Below are 19,622 nucleotides of genomic sequence, written 5' to 3' on the forward strand. Positions count from 1 at the left end.
TCCTTAGTAAAAGTTTGTCTCAGCAGCTTTGTGAATAGGTTTTAAGAGAAAACTCTTAGCTAAAAACTTTTACTGCTATTTAGGAGAACTCTTAGTGGTAAGATAAAATGTTTTGTGAGTACGGACCCTGATCAATCAAGAATTCTTATAAAAAAATTAGCCTTCCTAATACGATGTGACATTTGACTCCTTAAAGTGACTTACAGGAGTATTTTCTTTTTTACCTTTATAATGGCATCATTTTCATGTCAAATTCAAAAATTTATGTTTATAATCTTTTTAAAATTTCTATTTAAAACAATATAATAAGAAGTAGAATAAGACAAATAAGTTACCGATCATATGAAATTAGTATTAATAAATTAATTTATACTACAGAGGTGGCACAGAAGAACACAAAAGTGGCTTGTAGGTACATTTCCAGACGTTTAATGAGGCTCAGAGGTGGCATGAGTGCAATTAAATTAATAAATTCATGTGGAGATTAATGTTTTAAATATAAAATTTTGAATACAGAAATATTAAATGATTTAAACAACTGAAATTATACGCTAAAAATTAAACTAAATAAGCCAGCAGGTGGCGGCCATTCACTGATTTTTATCACTGAATCATTCATTCAATTGATTCGTTCGCATGGCTGCTGTCTTTATGAACTGACGGAAATCCGTCGTAGCGACGGAACACTTTAATCCCTGTGTCTTGTTTGTGGGTAATAGTTTGACAGCTGTCAGAAAGTCATCATCTTTGTGGATCCAGGAGATGGACATTGTTACATCAGCTGTTTGTTTGTTTGTGATGTTCAGGTCCAGCTGGTGGGTCTTGAGGAGGAAAGCTCAGAGTTTGTATGCAGGAATACTTTCGATCATCCGTACCCCACCACCAAGATCATGTGGATCCCTGACACCAAGGGCGTCTATCCAGACCTGCTGGCCACCAGTGGAGACTACCTGCGCATTTGGAGGGTACGTGTACTTTGTTGCGCATCAGACTGTATTCATGCTTGACTGCACTGCACAAGACAACATGAGATGAAAATTTACCGTATGTACTTCTTAATGCACATCCTTGGTCTTACTGTGAACATTCGTCGGTGCATTCCATAAAAAACTAAATGTATCAGTTTTATTCAAATGTTATAACTTGATTAAATGCTTAATATGCTGTTCCTCTGATGTGGTTTTCTTTTTCCGCTCATGTCACTTGTAAACCAATAGCCAAATAGCTATTTAGACGTTTTCATGGAAAGCTTTTGTTCGGTCTGGCTTGATTGAATCCATCTGTAACTGATTTCATAGTGAAATTTCTCTACTTTTCAAATAAATGTGCACTTGACAATAGTTAACACTAAGATCAAGAATGTGTGTTAAGAAAGTTAATAGGGTAAGTTTTGATGTAACTTTAAATGATTAGGGACTCTCTAGTTTTAATACTGTGACAGAACTGTAGAAACACAAACTCGGTAGTATAAATGGAGTAAGTGAACTGTATGTATCTTGTTGTCAGGTGAATGACACAGAGACCCGTCTGGAGTGTCTCCTGAATAATAACAAGAACTCTGATTTCTGTGCACCTCTGACCTCTTTTGACTGGAATGAAGTGGACCCCAATCTTCTGGGTGAGAGCCCATGCAGTCAGCCTGTTTCTGTGGCAGTGTTGTGATTGTTAACTAACGCTATTTAAAGCTATTTTGTTAATTGAAAAAGCAAAAATAAATATAGAAAAAATATATTTGAATTAATGAAAAATGTGTAAAACATAAAATTTTATATAAAATTGCCAATTTGAAATCCTTGTACTTAAAGAAATTCGAAATGTTACTTTTGCATTTTGGTTAATTGAAATTTAAAAAAAAAAAAATTAAAACTAGGATTGTTGTCTTGGCAATGGTAAGATTATTTTGAAATGCTAAATTTACTAAAACTGATAATATAAAAATAGAAGCTAATTTTAATTTTAAAAAATGATATAAACCTGATAATATAAAAATAGAAGCTAATTTAAAATGGTAGTAACATAAGAATATTGCTAAAATAACACTTGTTTGAAAGAAAAATGTATGTGTTACACATTTGTGTGTTCAAAAGATCATCAGGGTTTTCATGTATGTGTATTTTCTGTTTTTCAGGCACTTCTAGTATTGATACCACCTGCACGATCTGGGGTTTAGAGACGGGACAGGTCCTGGGAAGGGTCAACCTGGTGTCAGGCCATGTCAAAACACAGCTAATTGCTCACGACAAGGAGGTAAGGAAAAACTCACCCTAGTACTTCAGGTTCTTCAGAATTGTGTAGCTTGTAGAGTTCTCTATAAAAAAAAAAGCATTTTTTCATTGGCTTTCAGGTGTATGACATCGCATTCAGCCGTGCGGGTGGCGGTCGGGATATGTTTGCGTCTGTGGGAGCAGACGGATCCGTGCGCATGTTTGATCTGCGGCACCTGGAGCACAGCACCATCATCTATGAGGACCCTCAACATCACCCGTTGCTGCGCCTGTGCTGGAACAAACAGGACCCCAACTACCTGGCCACTATGGCCATGGATGGCATGGAGGTCTCTCTTTTAGTTCCTCTTACTGTATTAGCATATTTGTCCTCATCTTTCCTCATGTCCCTCACTTTTTGCTATCTAATGTTTTATTTGTGTCAGGTGGTGATTCTGGATGTGCGTGTGCCGTGCACACCAGTGGCTCGTCTCAATAATCATCGTGCCTGTGTGAACGGCATTGCATGGGCGCCCCACTCCTCTTGTCACATATGTACAGCAGGTTAGAAACCAGCCCGGTTAAATACACACACACACACGCAAACACAACAATTAATGCTTTTATTTAGCTAAAATGCATTGAATTGATCAAATTAACTTTCTGTTCATCAAAGATTTTATTTAATTTTTTACAAAAGTTTAAGCAGAACAACTGTTTTCAACATTGATAATAATAAAAAACAGTTCTTGACCAACAAATCAGGATATTAGAATAATTTCTGAAGGATCATGTGACACTTTTCCATTAGTTAACATTAAAACATTTATTAATCTTAATGTTAATTTGAACATTTACTAATATATTATTCAAATCAAGCATTAACTTAATGTTATTCATCACATGCATTAAATTGTTTACACATGCAATAGTTTTGAATTCTTGAATGGTCTGATCGTGTCAGTTCTGTTTTCTTTGCGTCAGTATTCGACTATAACCGCAGTGACAGTGCTGTTTCATACAAGTCTTCTTTACCTGGCCCCCTTTTCTTTTAAATCCCACTGTAGCGGACGATCACCAGGCTCTGATCTGGGACATCCAGCAGATGCCGCGGGCCATCGAGGACCCCATCCTGGCCTACACGGCCGAGGGAGAGATCAATAACGTGCAGTGGGCCTCCACTCAGCCCGACTGGATTGCCATTTGCTACAACAACTGTCTGGAGATCCTGCGGGTGTAGCGCCGAGGCATAAATCGCCTCTGTGCTTCCTGTGGGCAGCATTGCTGGAAGAGAGTCTTTCATGGGGCAGAGACTTGTTTTCTAAAGTTCCTGAGGTCTGGGGGATTCAAGTGGGAAACCATATTGAACGGGCCTATGGGAACAACAGTCTGAACAATGTGTGTGCAACGTTTGTCTGGGAGAATGAAGCCGTATGAATGAGTACCTGTGTTTCTGCTCAATATATTATATTTGTCTGTTTTCCTACTTGCCTGTGTCCCAGAGTCCTCATAATGGGATCTTAAACAACTGTAATTACTATGATTGTATGGCCATTTGTGTAGGGAGAGATATGCGTTTATTCTGTTTGACTGGTAGAAAACTTTTTTGAAAACTAGGATCATAAAGATGCAAACTGGCCAACATGGACAAAGCAAAACTACCATTTTATTAAGATGTAATTGCTTACTTCAAAGATTAATCGTTTTAAAGGTTCTCTGAAATTTAGATCCTGTTTTTCCATTTTAGGAAGGTGCCATTTTTTTGTATCCTTGGAAACTTCTAAATACCGGATAATATGGAGATAAAATGCTTGACGTCACTGCAAAACATTCATAATTGTTCCTCGCAGACATGCTCACGACTCGCATAACGGTTAGTTGCGTTGTTGACGTCAATGTTTGAGTGGACAATATCTTGGTCTTTCTCACTTAAAGATGCATTACTGAGAGTTCCTGCTATATTTTCCCCCATGTTGTTTTTCATAAAAAAAAAAGGTTAGCCCCCTTTCAGCATGCTTGTGCTCGAAGTGAAGTGTACTGTATACATATATAAATATTATGTACAAGGTAGGACAAAAGTGTCACTTTTCCAGAATAACTTTGCATTGCGAGTCATTCGGTCCATGAAATTGTTTTGTTGTTACGCAAATATGTAGTAGTAACGCCACTCTTTTCGGTCAAATCAAAAGTGAATTTGCAAGGCTGTGTGGGATCCTGATCCTCACCTCACACTCTTAGATGGAGTGTTTAAATGTAAGTAGTTGTGTGTGTCCAGCCATGATGCTTTTCTATTAATAAACTCTTGTTCTTTCATACAGCTTTCTGTGTTAATTAATCATGGAAAGGCCAGTCAACTAATATTTAGGGATGTACAATGTATCAGTACAAAACTGGTTATTAGCAGACATTCGAGATTATTGGTTAGCTATTGAATATTTAATTCTGCATGCGCATTTTCTTTCGTTTCGTGTTTCAATTAAATTTGCCATCTAATGCTCACTAAGTTTATTTTTTATATAACACCTAAATGTAATCTTTTGCAAATATCTAAATGCATAAAAGTGTTTATTCAGTGATGGCATCACTCGATATGAATGAAAACTAGCGAATATTAAAATGTGTAGTATGAAAAATTACAATACATTTTAATATTAGCTAGTTTTCATTTATAACAAGTGATGCTATCGCTGAATAAAAACTATAATAGCATATAAAAATACTAAAATAACTGCTTATAGTATTATAATAATTATAAGCGTGTTAGTATTTACCATTTTAATATCTGCGTCCCTAGTAAAACAAAAATGACGAAAAAGAGACCACGAATATTGGTATCTTAAGCCCAGTGCAACATTAGTTGTCCTTTATAAATAACATTTAATCTAAATAATAATTGTGTGCTTTTGGAAACCTTTACAGTCTAATAAAGGTTTCCAATCATTTTACATACATTCATCTGCTTACATTGCAGAGGTAAAACAAACTTTACGCTGATTTCATCTCAAAAAGTGATTTACAAAAAAAACAGGCCTTCAGCTTTCTCCAATCAGAATGTCAAGACTGAATAGTTTTCTCTTTCAAATTCAGTGATCATATTTTCCAAAAGATCACACACAAGTCTTAACACACACAGTTACACCATCCATCAGCAGTTAAAATAACCACTTCAGTGAGAAATATAATTTCATAACCCTGAATTCATGCCTATTTGTTTACTATAAATCCAAATATACAAAGCTTCATTTTTGTGTCAGTCATAATGTTATTTAATGTAGTAATACATTAAATTTGGGTCAAACACCTAACCTGACACACAAAAACAAAAAAATATATTTATAATAGTATATAATTAGAAAATCTATACATTGAAAAGTATACATCTTGCACGTTTGCAATATCCGTACACACAAGCTATTCATTAAACACTGAAAGCTCAGGTATATGTCATTTCCTCAGAGGATCCAACCTCTGAATCTCAGCTGACGCAAGAAGACAAGATGAGGTTTAGTATGTAATGACAAATCTCAAACAGACAGACAAAAATGTATAATGTACATGATGGTGGCAGATGATCATAATCTCTCTTTGACTCTTTGACCTTGTCTTTATTGCCTACTGAGCTTCTCTTCATATTCAATAACACAAAAGTCGAGAGGTGTTACCAAATACTCTCGCATCAGAGGAAAAATTCCTGCTCTGAATGAGAAGGGATATGAGACAAAATACCTCCGAGATTCAGAGAAGTCTGCAGTCACCGTTTTCTCTACTGGACGCCCTTTAAACTAATGAGTAACATGAATACATTTTATTGCAGAACTGTTTGAAAAGAGAAACCATGTTTGCGTCTCGGAACGGACAGTAGTCTGTTTTTGGCCTCTAGCTTCCAGGTAAGACTGGATTGGACACATGCCTCTGGATTTCTGGTGAACCCTCCAGCATGCTCGGACTCTCCAGACTGTCTGGGAGCGATGGGAAGCGCAGGCTTCTACACAGCAGTCCTGGGGTCTGTGGATGAGGCTGTCTGGGGGGAATCAGTGCTGTGGGCACAGCCAGCTCTGTCTCTGGGGACATGGACATGGTGTCATTGGAGGCAACTGTTAGGTGGATCCCACTGGATAAAGAGTCTGGAGACTTCTCTTTGAAGCTGTCCAAGTCAGGGCTCTGTGGATAAAACAGGTCCAGTTCAATACAGACATGCAACATGCTCACTACAAAGATTTATCTAGCCAGCTGATCATGTAAGAACACAGAGATCAGTCTAACTGACGAGCATCTTACTTAGTGACAATCACTATGTTACCAATGTCAGTTTACTCGCCGCCATCTTGGTAACACTAGACTACTTGAGCATGAAAATTTGAAATATCCCAAAAAAATTAAATTATTCTCTACAAAACTCAGGTTGTTCAGCAGGGGTTTTTTTTTTAATTTTAATAAATGTGTGCATAATATTTACTAAATGTTATTATTGTTATACTGAATACTAATAGTATTTCTGTCAAAAATCATGAAATGAATATAATATAATATAATATAATATAATATAATATAATATAATATAATAAATGTTAATATAATATAATAAATGTATTAATTTTAGGTTTTTATTAGGTTATTATTTTCAGGTTTATAAATCTAACATATCTCTAATAGTGTATTAGTACATGTATATTTTAGTAATTTCCTTTAGCTTTAGTCAAAAAAAAAATTATGAAAAAATTATCTTTTATTCTGTTAAAAACCCAAACATTTGCATATAGTTTTGTGAAGAATAGAATAGAAATATGTAACATAGAAATATAATAAATATTTCTAAGTTTATCAAGTTACCCTTCAGGTTTATAATTTATTTGATTAATATGTGTATATTTTAATCATTTCTTTTAGCTTTAGAACAATTTAAAAGCTTTTTTTTTTTTTTTTTTAAAAAGAAGTTGTATTTGAACACGAGTAAGAGATGGAAATGCAGCCAGCATATTCATTTTTACACAAGTGGTAGGTTTTGTCCTCCTCATACTGCTTCTGGTATTACACATCTACTGTTCATCTATGCAATGTGCGGTTTACAAACCCATGCTGAATTATCACACCCTTCTTCTCTCATTGCTCACATGACAACCTACCTTGCCAGGTGATGAACTGTCATTGATCTGTAAAGATGGCATAGTGCTGTGCGTTGCTGTGGTGTACAGGCTGGTAGGATGAGCGTGGTGGGCCAGCGCTTCAGGGGAAACAGCGCTGTAGGCAGGGGGTACAGGTGCCATCTGCCTCTGCAGCAACTGTAGGATCACATTTATATCAGCTGTTATCCTGGTCTCCAGTCTTTAAAGAGAGAGAGAGAGAGAGTAGAGTTATAAGGCAAATGCAGACTTTGCACTATTTTTTTTCCCTCTGGATATCGGACCTGTTGAGTTGCGACTGCAGCAGCTCCAGACGTGCCTGCAGTTGACTCGGTCTGTCCTCAACACAGGGGCTGTGATGGTGGTAGCAGGCCTGCACTGCAGAGGAACGTCTCTGACTCTCTGAGTACTGACTGGCCCTGCGGTCGGGCAAATAGCTGTACAACCCCGACACGTTCAGAGGAGTCGCTGTATGGATGAAGAATGAGTGGAAAGATCAAGAGGAACAGAAAGATACAGAATAATGGACAGGTTAAAGATGGAGAAGACTAAAATGATTATAAAATCTCACAAACATGCAGATAAAAAAGAAACGGTAGCTGAACACCAATTTGCATACTTCCACCAATTACAAAATGTACATACTGGCTGGTTATACTTGGCGTGAAATTCAAATTCATCCTGTCTACGTTCGAAATGCATGTCATACATCTCATGTTTGTATGTGTTTATATGATTAAACCTTTGCAATTTAACATTGCAATTTTTAATCAAAATGTTATAACTGTATCTTCCGGTGAAATGACAGACTTCTCTTTGGTGATGTATATGCCAGATTTTTTCCAATCATTTAATCCACTTAAACTCTGCTCCTTTCCTCCTCCACGTCTTTGTCATGGCAATATTATACAACCCAGGCTAATTGGAAAAACTCCAAAAACGTACCTATACATACAGTTTGCTGCAGTTCCACTTGAAATGAACACTTGTGGCAGTAAAGCACCAATAATCTTTATATGTTCTAATTAAGGGGCAGATTGTCAATTAATGAAGGTGAAATTTTCATTTTCGCATGGTTCCTTGCACAATACTGTGATATCAGCTCTAAAAAAAACTTATAGTGCATGATTTGTAAAACATTGTAACATTCGCATCGCATAGCCAGCTCCATATGTATGGCTTTTCTGACATAGTAAACTTGCTCAGTAGCGCACCTGGCACAACGCTGCAATTGCAATGCAGAGCGCTTGGGTACAAATCCCATAAAACACGGTTTAACAAAAAAGTTCAAAGGTTCAATAAGTGCATGAACCAACGTTAAAAAAAGTACATTTATGTTAGAAAACTAAACACTTTTTTAAGCAGCACTCACTGGACATTTCACTTTTAAACTGCTGCAAAACTTCCACAAAAAAATTTAATACTCTTTTTGCAAAAAAGGTCCCCACAAGCACATTTTTTCATGAATTTGGGCTGATATTTTGTTCAGAGTACTATGATTCAGGAAGCACCAAAACTAATCCTACTACCCAGTGGTGTAGTGGTGCCTGGAGAAGTGGGTATACTCTTAATTTATGCCCCAATTTTTTTTAAACCGACCCAGCAAAGGATGAACACCCTGTGTTATAAACAGTGACGTGTAAAACTAGTCTTGTATATTTAGTTCACCCCAAAATGGGCAAGTAGTATTTGCATATTGTCACTTAACTTCTGCTGTTTGATTTCATGGAGTAAAGATCATTATGAAATTAGAATTAGCCACAGAAGAGGTGCAGATTTAGCAATAATTCTAAGACTGCAGCAATGAACATTTTGTCAGAACCTGTACTAAATTACATGCTATTTTATTTAGTTGTCTGTTTGTAGGAAAATCATGATCTCTATTTAAAAAAAAAAAAAAAGTGACTATCAATTTATCCAGAATTTATCCCCCATCCCCACCACCTTTTTAATATAAATAAGCACCAGTCAAGCTGCGATATCAAACAGGACCACAGGGAGACGCCAAAAGACCACTAAACCTGCTGTCTTGACCTTACTGTACATGCTACTATACGGATCCATTCAGAATAACTAAATTAGCACATAATCTTAAACACCTTCAGTCATCATCCAGTATAACACTCGTGCTTTTAAACCAAATACACGCTGAAAATAATAATTTACTGACATCTAGACTCGACTCTTCACAATATCTGATGAAATCGGTTGGGTTTTCTCTGTATTAGAGCTGTTTTGAACTTACTGTTTGAACGCATTTGTTTACTCTGGATCTTTGGACTGAAAAGTTTACAGGAGTTTACCAATTTTTAAGATATTGTTTTCATTCTAATGTACTGATTCAAATTAGTAATCAATAATTAACTATTATGAACAGGCAGCATCTCTGTCACTGTCAGCAATCGGCATCCTCGGGTCGGGGATGGAGCGGGCGCAATCATCAAACATTTTTCAAAGGAAGCCGGCACCACGGTCCTGACCGCTGTCTTTACTGAGTGTTTTTAGGGAATATTTGTATTTGTTTTTTTTTGTTTGTTTTTTTTTACATGCGATTGGATTAGCTATTCATGTGGTGGAATGTCATGATTTTGCCTAATGCAGGACACTAATGAATGATGCGCATTAGATGGGATTTAGAAGTGAGTATACGCCAAGCGGACTGATAAAGAAGCCAGCGTAACCTGCGTATACCCTACACTACACCACTGCTACTACCTATGTACGAATGTGTCCCTCCCAGTGGTCCTCCAGTGGCAGAAGCTGTGCTGTTGCCGGCTGGCATGAGGCTGACTACAGAAGGGGAGTATTCTTGCATCTCTGTCCCTGGTGAGTACATTTCCCCTCGGCCAGATACCAGGGGCTTCATGTCCTCCTCACTGGACAAGGAATCAGCACTGGCATTGCTGTATAACTCATCCCAGTGTGAGAGCGGTATTGCCCCCTGGTGGTTCCCCACAGGCGAACAGGACTGGACTGGGTACGTGTCCATTCCATCTCGGTCCATCCCATCTGAGTGATGCAAGAGAGAAGAGAGAGATCAGAATAGTATATTGCAGCAGCGAAATCATTTTTTGTGGTCCTCCTGGAATAGATGGGCACTCTTACCAGGTCGATTTCGCTGTAAAGGGTTCCTCCGATGTCTGGGTCGACGGTACCCACAGTCTGAGTCCTCGCTTGGGGTTGGATGCATGTTTCTGTCTACCTGATACACATTCAAGCTTCAGTAACTCACAAAATTACAGAAAACACATGCTGAAACACATATAATAACTTGTTATTGTCCAAAACACACATTTATTTCCTCCGTATTGTGTGTGAGTTTGAGTGGCTTACATCTCGTAGGTTGAATGTGATCTCCAGGTTACTCCAGAAGCTGTCGGCGAAATCGGGGTACATGTCCAACACTTCCAGCAGGTCGTCTCTGAGGATCTTGTGCAGGTCACAGTATGTCAGAGCCCTCACGTCCGCACTTGATTTCCCCGGCCTGGCATATAGACTGATGGGCTCCCCAAAAATATCATTTTTACCTACAGTGGAAAGAGAGGCAGGAGTTGGAATAATTAGAAGAGAAGAGAAATATAGAGATACAGAAAGAATAGCATTACATTTGGGTGCCAAATAGGCTTCGTGTAAAAAGAGTTCAACCACTAAGGGGCACTATAAAGCTGCACTTTAGTGTGGCTACTGTATGTTGGGACCATACACTGCTGACAGGATGGACCACCCTAGAAAACATTCATGAGCAGCGGCATGAACTTAAGAAATGATCCTCTACGACCCAATCCTTTTAGTTCTGAGTATTAATCTCCAGTCATTGTTTTAACTTTTACAAGGCAATGTGTTTGTTCATTTCACTGTAATATGTATTAGGGGTGTGTAGCAGAGCCAGTTTCTGTATCTGTAACAATCTGTACAATTATTTGTATCCGTATCAATAAAACCGAAAGTGGGCGGGGCTTTACCCGGAAGTTCATTCAATTACTTGAGAAAACTATAAACCGTTATGTCTATGATTTTACAGCCTATCTGTTTTTCTTCGTAGTTATCACTGAACAGATATGCCTTGTTTAACTGATAAAAAATATTTTTCATTATGATTATAACTATATATATGATTATAAATACATTAATTTTCAAGCTGAAGTGGGTTGAAATAAATGAAAGGTGGGGGGAAAAAATAAAATAAAACAGAACTAGAAAGTAATCAAACCTAAAATGGCCACGACCACATCCTCTCTGAGGATCTCTATGGAGCCGCGGGAGATGAAATATAGTGCGGTCAATACGTCTCCACTGTGCACCAGAGTGTCTCCGGGTGGGGCATGGGTGGTCTTAAAACGCATGCCCAGAGCCCGCAGACAGCCCTTGCTTGCCCCCCGGAATGCCTTACAGTTCTGCAGCAGACTGCGGTTCAAATGCAAACAGATGTCAGCCTGCAGACACTCCGGAAAACCCTTCAACACCTGTAGCAGCACATAGGAGAAAAAGACAACATTATGCAACATTAAAAACGTACAATATTTTTCACATTTAAATTAAACCCCAGAAATTGACCACGGGTTAAAAAAAGTAGCATTTCAAAAATAAATCAAAACATTACATTTTTTTTTTTTTATGATTTATTCTTTTGGGAGCTTTATAACACACAGGGGGGTCCGGAAGCCCTCTCACTTTACTTTGAACATTACTGTATAAAAGTATATTCATGTAATACTTCAGGAATATTTGAATTTTGTGTGTGTGTTTGTAACTCACGGCGTTCATGTCAATGCCGTTAGTGTAGGACCAGGCGTGCTGGAAGTACTCTTCTAGTCGTTGCCGAAGGCCTCCTGGGATCTGATGGAACCTGATGAACTCTTTCACACGTAGCATCTGAGTGTGATAGCGAGCTGTGCCTGAATACAACCTCTGAATTATAGCTGACACATTGCCAAAGATACTGGCATACATCAGGGCTGGAAAGGAAGAAGAACAAAGATTATCATCAGCCAAGAGCATGGTGCAAACAAAAGATTTTTGCTCAAATTACATTTATTTAAAATATATACACTATCATTTAAAAGACTGGGGTCTGCAAGATTTTTTCATGTTTTTGAGAGAAGTCGCTTATGCTCACCAAGGCTACATTTATTTGATCAAAATACAGTAAAAACAGTAATACTGAGAAATATTATTACAACATAAAATAACTGGTCTATTTTAATATGTTTGTTTTAAAATGTAATTTAATCTTGTGTTGCCAAAGCTTATTTTTCAGAAGTCATTACTCCAGACTTCATGATTCCAGTCACATGATACTTCCGAAATCAGTCTAATATGCTGATTTGCAGCTCAAGAAACATTTCTTATCAATGTTGAAAAAAATGTTGCTTGATACTGTGATACATTGTTTTTCATTGTTTGTCAATATTAGCTGAGAAAACAATTTCAAATAAAAACTTTAATTAAAATCTAATTAATAATGAATTTTTACTGAAAATAAGTCAATCTTTCAATCCAATTTGCAATCAAAACAATCTTACTGACCCCAAACCGTTGTGCGGTTATGTATATTAAAGTTTAAGTTGTTGAAGTTCCCAGTGAAGCCTTAGTTGTCATGCCTAATATAGATAATGAATGTAGTGCACTCACAGCCAATGAGCATGACACAAATGGAAAAAATCTTCTCAGGGTTGGTGTTAGGAGAGACGTTTCCAAATCCCACACTAGTCAAACTACTGAAGGTGAAGTACAGTGCAGTTACATATTTATCCTTAATGGAAGGGCCGGAGAAGGAATCGCTGTCATTGTAATGTTTGCCAATCTGGTCAGCCAGGTTGTCCAGCCAGCCGATCTTCATGCCTCCAATACGGGCAGAGCTGTTGCGCTCCACGTTGCCAATGGCATACCAGATGCATGCCAGCCAGTGAGCAATGAGGGCAAAGGTGCACATGAGGAGGAAGAGCACTGCCGCGCCGTACTCAGAGTAACGGTCGAGTTTCCTCGCTACTCGCACCAATCTCAGCAGCCGTGCAGTCTTCAGAAGACCTATCAGAGTCGTGGTTTGAGGCTGGAAGGACGGGTTTAAAAGGATAAATTAGTTTGCGATTGCGACAGAATGATATTTATGACTTCCTTTCTTCCATGACACACAAAAGGGGAATCTCTGAAGAAGGTTTTGAGCACCATTAAGACTATCAAAAATTAATGTGCATAGCTTTATGTGAGGAACAAATCACTGTTTACCAATATTTTTTCCTCCAGTGAGCTGTGAACCGCAATCACTGAGTCAGTAATTTGAATTCAAGAATGGATCAGATTGATTCATGAATAAATCATTCAGACCAGTGTTGTGAACTGGAACAAAAGATTCATTACAAATATTCAGCTCAAAATAATGATTTGTTCACAAATTGGACATTACTACTTCTCTCATGAACTCAAGATTTGAGACTTGACTTGAGACAATATTTTGGTCTGTTTCTCACACAAATCTTTCATGTGGCTTAAAGGCATAGTTAAACCAAAAATTACAATTCTTTCATCATCAGAGACCTCAACTGTTTGGATACCCACATTTTTCAAAATATCTTCTTTTATTCTCCACAGAAGAAAAAAAACTCATATAGGTCTGAAACAGCTTGAGGCTGAATAAATTATGACAGAATTTTCATTAATGGGTAAGAAGATTTAACAATAAAGGTCACAAATCAGATGGACTACTTTAAAGATACTTTTATGGTGCTTTTTTGTAATTGTTCTTCACTTTCTTTATATGGAAAAGAGTGATTAGCATTTAGTTATTTAAGATTTCTCCTTGTGTTTCATGGAAAAAGAAAGTCATACAGGTTTGAAACTAAACAAGGGTGACTAAATAATATCCCTTTAAGTCCTGGTTAGTCCTTAAAACACCCTTGCCATTTTCAAAGAATAATGTAGTCAATGTGAACAATGTAGTCAAAATAAATAATGCTTATTAACTTCTCGACTATGTTCTCTTCATATATTATACAATTAAAGACTTATACACTATATAAAAGCAAAATAAATTACTATAATCAGCAGTATCTACAGGTCGATAGAACATTCAGAATAACAAACGCAATCAACATGATCACACTGCGATCAATATTCTAGATGATTCATTGACTACTCTGAGTAGTTCTTCTAAAATTAGAAAGTTTAACAATTGTACACTCTGTTCTATTGATTAATATACCACCTAGTTCGCATGTCACAGCCCTCACCTCATCTGAACCTGATCTGAAAATGAGCAGGTCAAAGGGAATCGCAGCCACAATGTCTATGAGGAACCAGCCCTTGAAGTAGTGCTGAGCGATGCGAGTGGGATTGCTGACCACCTCGTCATTGTGATTGACATAAGTAGTCCTGAAATTGATGAGGATGTCGATTATGAACATGACATCCACCACCAGGTCCACTACGTTGAGGGGGTTGCAGGTGTAGCCGCAGGTGCGTCTCCTCTCGTCCTCCTGCTCGTTGAGGAGGAAGGCAGCAGAGTAGGGCGTGAAGACGGCCGTGTAGAGCACCAGGAGCAGGATGATCCAGTCCCATACTGCCTTGAACGGGCTGTAGTGGAGGATGGTCCACTTGTGAACGTGTGGAGCTTGAAGCTTGTACTCAGGAAGCACATCTGCCCCGAGTGATAGTACCTGGGGAGAGAATGAAAGAGAGAGGTTATAAGAAACAGCATGATCAGAGGATGTCAAGGGGTGTTTTTAATTGAATTTCGATGGATGCAAGCGGTCAAGGTTAGCATGGACAGTTCGCTGGCAGATATTATAACTGCGCCATCTGGACAGGGTTATCATTGTTAACAAGAACTAAAAGAAAAACTTTAAAACACATTTTTGTTAATTGAAATAAAATAAGCTGTAAATATTAGATAAAAAACTGAAATGCTGCTGAAGTTTAAGCACTAAAATTACTAACTGAAATTGAATAAAAACTTAAATAGAAATAAAAATAAAAGTTGAATAGTACTATTAAAAAACAAATAAAAATGACAAAAGCACATAACATAATTACTAAAAATTTATATTAAAATAATATATTTTGTCTGGCTGATTTAATTGAAGTGTTCTTAAAACCATGACATTAGTGACAATAGCTATGTTCCCATCCACCTGTTTTTATATGAATTTTGGGATATTGCTTAAAAAAAAAACAATGGATTGAAGTGCCAAGATGAGCATAAAAAAAACGTATGTGCTAAATTTTTATCCAATAACAAGACGTGCATAAACTACAAAGGAAACACATTTACCGAATAAATTTCTCGAAAACAGTCATGTGACTTTGCCTCAACAGATCTTTTGATTGGATAAATGAACTGACAAGTGCACCGATCTCATCGCAGACCATGTCAAATTAATCATTTTTAAATGCCTGCACCAAATTCCGTCACCAAAACTGTTAGATATAATCACCCTAACTGTCTCATACGACTGTGTTCCCAAACATCTGAACGTAAGATTACATGACGGTGTTTGTTTTTGCATTTCATTTTTTGCATTTTGCAGTCATTTATTATACAGGAAAAAATAAACACAGGCATTTAATACTTTTGACCAGTTTCACAGGAATTGACAATTGTATCTATTAAACACATAGGATGGAGACAGTGCTTTATTCGTAAATGTTTTATGCAATGCTCTACGTAATTTTGCACATTTGCACAGTTAAACTTGCAACTCTGGATGGAAGCATAGCTAGTGTTGTGGACACAGAATGATTCAGCACAATGATTCAGTCCCCAAAACAAATGCAATTATACAAACAAACATGCCCACTACAAGGTGAAATCTATGAGTGACAGTATAAAATGTCAGAAGATACCTCAATAGACCCAAACAAACACACACAATGCACACTAGATGATATCTTGATGGCATTTTAAAGAAACAGACATTTCACTCAATGCTCTGAACTGTATTGTCATATCCCATTTCAACCCGCACAAGCTTTAGAGATGTACAGTCACTGTGAGAAATGCAGACATCTGCTCATCTTTCATGCTTTGCTCTTCTGTGTTTAAGTCTCCTCTTCCTCTTGACATGTGCCATTATTAAACAGAAGGGCAGCAGCCACGTCCTACAGACCGGATCAAATTTTAAAGGGCATGGACTGCAGAAACGCGCCACAGGGGGGGGGTCTGTCTCTGTTAATAGACCACACTGCTTGAAGTGGTGCAAATGTAATTCTATAGGAAAAATGACCGAGAAATAAACAGGAAAAAGAATCAAACCTTAAGGTCTTGGAGTCTGTCATTATTTATTCTCCCTCAAGATGTCACAAACCTGTATGATGTTCTTTCATTCATAAATCACAAAAAGAGAATTATCTAAACACACAATAAATATATCATAATAGTAGAACATATGAGGAAAAATTAAATGTGCACTATGCAACTTTTGGTGCTCTAGCGGTTAATAAACAATACTGCATGCATCCTGTGGAAGAATATTGTAGCCGGAGCTACTCACACACTCTCAGACATTAATAGCCAGAGTTTGCATTGTGTTACTGGGAGGCTTCGGTTCATCCATACGCCTCCTCTGTCACGTCACTACAGCTTTCTATTATCTCCCTCTACTCTGATCAAAGATAAATCACTGGCCATGGCTCTTAAAAACAATGGATCCAAAAGGGTTTTTTTTAGAGCAAAGCCATTGAAGAACCATTTTGGGTCCACAAAAGAACCTTTCAGTGAACAGTTCTTAAAAGAACCATTTTTTCTTAGTGTTAAAAACAATATTCTGCTATAATAATCTGCTATAAAGAACCTTTTGGTCAATGGAGAACCTTCTGGTCAATGGAAAGATTCCATGAATGTTGAAGTTTCTTCATGGAACCATAGATGCCAAAAAAAGAACCGTTATTTTTAAAAGAAAGAAAGAAAAACTTCACTGTACTATTTGTCTAATAAAGATACAAAAAGCCCAACATTTTTTCGCCAGAACTGCTTCAGTGTATGACAGTCAGCGGAAGTGGGAGAAAAGTGTTTATTATGTTTGAAATTTGTATATTTTTCTTTAAAAAACACATGGATTCGCTACAGGGGGCCTTTATTCATTCCCCAGAGCCGTCTGCGGCACGTTTTATTATGAATGCGCAAGCTTTATTTGACGACTTGTGGACTGTTCAACTGCAACACCTGCTGACTGCAATGATAGAGCTTGGAATAGCAGAACAATTTTTAATATAACTCCGACTGGATTCGTCTGAAAGAAGAAAGTCATATACACCTAAGATGCTTCGAGGGTAAGTAAAACACAAGCTAATTTTCATTTTTGGGTGAACTAACCCTTTAGTACACCATTAGCAGCCCATGATTACTGCTCACACAGACGACCATGGCAACCACTGGCTGCCATGGAAACTACAAGTTGGTCATTGAACATCAGCCATGTGGAAAAAGTTGGTCGATCCGACAGAGTTCTTTTGGGATGTTTTGTAAGCAAAACAATAAAGAGCAGAAAATGATTATAACAGATGCCATGGTATTCAAAGATGTTCAAATAATAATAATAATAAAATGTCAAACCTAATGCACGTTTTTCTTCTGATAAATGAGTATGTACACAGTATTACTTGCTTTTCAGTCTTCTTTCCTTTTCCTTTTATACAAATTCCAGAACACATGACAACTTAATGCAAATCACAGCCTCATGCAGTTTGACTGTCAAGCGATGTGATAAGGCACGCAGTTTTCCTTTTTTTAAGGTTGTATGAATGTAAATCAGGGCGTTTACTTTTCTTTAGCACTTCAGGCCTCAGAATTGCCTTTAAGTAGATGAGAGGCTTTATTTAAGTAAATAACAGCTTTGAATAGAGCTTTAAAGCAATTTCCCTGCCACCACTTACCAACTATTCAAGCTGACATCACAGAAATTGTTTATGATAAATGTTTCTATTAGCCATATCATATGCAAGTAAGAAAATACCTCTATGACATCTGCAAATGTACATATTCATCAAATATTTCTGAATACAACATTAATGTGCATCCTGCATAAACTGCAGTCTGTACTGACCGGTATGACAATGAGAGGCTCCTTGTCCATGTTCTCCAAGGTGTCATGCTGACTTACAACATCCACAGAAAAACAGTTTCTTCAGAAACAGAAGAAACTCCACAGCCTCTACTTAAAAACAGACACTTCGTCGCAGTCATCTTTACCACAAACATACTATACAAACACACTGGATCTAAAGTAATAAAGAAAGCAGTACAGGATAGATGGATGATGCCAGCTTTCTGAATCCAAGAGATTGCTGAACAAACAGTCTCAACTGCCTAAATGCACCAATTTACAGGGGAAAAATCGACAGGAAAGGGAGTGGTGAGGAAGGGTGTGGAACATTTCCAACAGGTCAAACCAAATGAGACCTAAAAAGGCTGAAAGAGTCTCCTACTGATTAGTTGTCAAAGTACAGCATGAAAGGTTATTGCTGTTGCTCTTGCCTGTTTAAAGGGGTCATATGATGTTGCTAAAAAGAACATTATTTGGTGTATTTGGTGTAATGAAATGTGTTTATGCGGTTTAAGGTTAAAAAAACACATTATTTTCCACATATTGTACATTATTGTTTCTCCTCTATGCCCCGCCTTTCTGAAACGCGTCGATTTTTACAAAGCTCATCGGTCTGAAAAGCGAGGTGTGCTCTGATTGGCCAGCTATCCAGTGTGTTGTGATTGGCCGAATACCTCAAGCGTGTGACGGAAATGTTACACCCCTTAACATACTGTGATGCCCTGTCCGGCCTGAGCGACGAGACAAAACCATTAAAACCTTTTGCCATTAATGTTGCCAGGCATTTGTTGCATCCAGTGGGGACATAATTACGGATTATAATAACTTATACTGTCTTTTTACGCATTGCGTTGCATCGCGCCTCGTAAACATAAAACCATGTCTGCATTTGTGATCGGAGAAATTACAAACAACAAGCGCTACGCTACACTGCCAAAAACTTGCGTTTGAATCATCAGTGGCAAATTCTTTAAATATAAAAAACTTACTTACAGTCTGTGAGTCAGAACAGCCAGCATTGTAGTCTAGTCTTGCAGGATCAGGAAACAGTCCTCCATAAAATTTGCTGCACACATCTGAATATAAAAGGAGGCCGGCGGCTAGAGTGAGGAACGGCCGGTGGGCTGAGTGAGCGGAGATTAGCGCATGCCGAGAGAGCGACGGCCGGTGGGCTTGAGAACGGCGCAGCCGGCGGAATCGACGAAGGAGTGGCCGGCGGGCTTGCGGCAACCACATGTGACGACCCTGGGCCGGACTCCGCT

The 19,622-nt window shown here is 37.8% G+C and overlaps 2 protein-coding genes across 3 annotated transcripts in view; one reads left to right on the forward strand and one right to left on the reverse strand.

Annotated features, from left to right (window-relative positions):
* The window catches only part of LOC107674163 (DDB1- and CUL4-associated factor 7), a 10,125-nt gene extending 5,624 nt beyond the window's left edge, over positions 1-4,501 (forward strand). Inside the window, exons 3-8 of one of the 2 annotated variants that reach the window (XM_016468062.1) lie at positions 807-965; positions 1,507-1,618; positions 2,129-2,247; positions 2,345-2,554; positions 2,651-2,768; positions 3,269-4,501. In XM_016468062.1, coding sequence (XP_016323548.1) covers positions 807-965; positions 1,507-1,618; positions 2,129-2,247; positions 2,345-2,554; positions 2,651-2,768; positions 3,269-3,444 — 894 coding nt within the window. In that variant the 3' untranslated portion in view covers positions 3,445-4,501. The remainder of the gene's footprint in view (positions 1-806; positions 966-1,506; positions 1,619-2,128; positions 2,248-2,344; positions 2,555-2,650; positions 2,769-3,268) is intronic. The other variant, XM_016468063.1, reaches the window with a different exon arrangement.
* Positions 4,502-5,107: 606 nt separating this feature from the next.
* Positions 5,108-19,622, reverse strand: part of LOC107674162 (potassium voltage-gated channel subfamily H member 6-like) — a 45,489-nt gene continuing 30,974 nt past the window's right edge. Inside the window, exons 7-16 of the mRNA XM_016468061.1 lie at positions 14,551-14,976; positions 12,956-13,373; positions 12,080-12,279; positions 11,535-11,787; positions 10,658-10,851; positions 10,430-10,526; positions 10,040-10,333; positions 7,609-7,792; positions 7,328-7,526; positions 5,108-6,365 (exon numbers count right to left, since the gene is read on the reverse strand). Coding sequence (XP_016323547.1) covers positions 6,081-6,365; positions 7,328-7,526; positions 7,609-7,792; positions 10,040-10,333; positions 10,430-10,526; positions 10,658-10,851; positions 11,535-11,787; positions 12,080-12,279; positions 12,956-13,373; positions 14,551-14,976 — 2,550 coding nt within the window. The 3' untranslated portion in view covers positions 5,108-6,080. The remainder of the gene's footprint in view (positions 6,366-7,327; positions 7,527-7,608; positions 7,793-10,039; positions 10,334-10,429; positions 10,527-10,657; positions 10,852-11,534; positions 11,788-12,079; positions 12,280-12,955; positions 13,374-14,550; positions 14,977-19,622) is intronic.

This window comes from Sinocyclocheilus anshuiensis, unplaced genomic scaffold (genome assembly GCF_001515605.1).
Source record: "Sinocyclocheilus anshuiensis isolate Anshui unplaced genomic scaffold, SAMN03320099.WGS_v1.1 scaffold893, whole genome shotgun sequence".
In the NCBI taxonomy this organism is placed as follows: Eukaryota; Metazoa; Chordata; class Actinopteri; order Cypriniformes; family Cyprinidae; genus Sinocyclocheilus; species Sinocyclocheilus anshuiensis.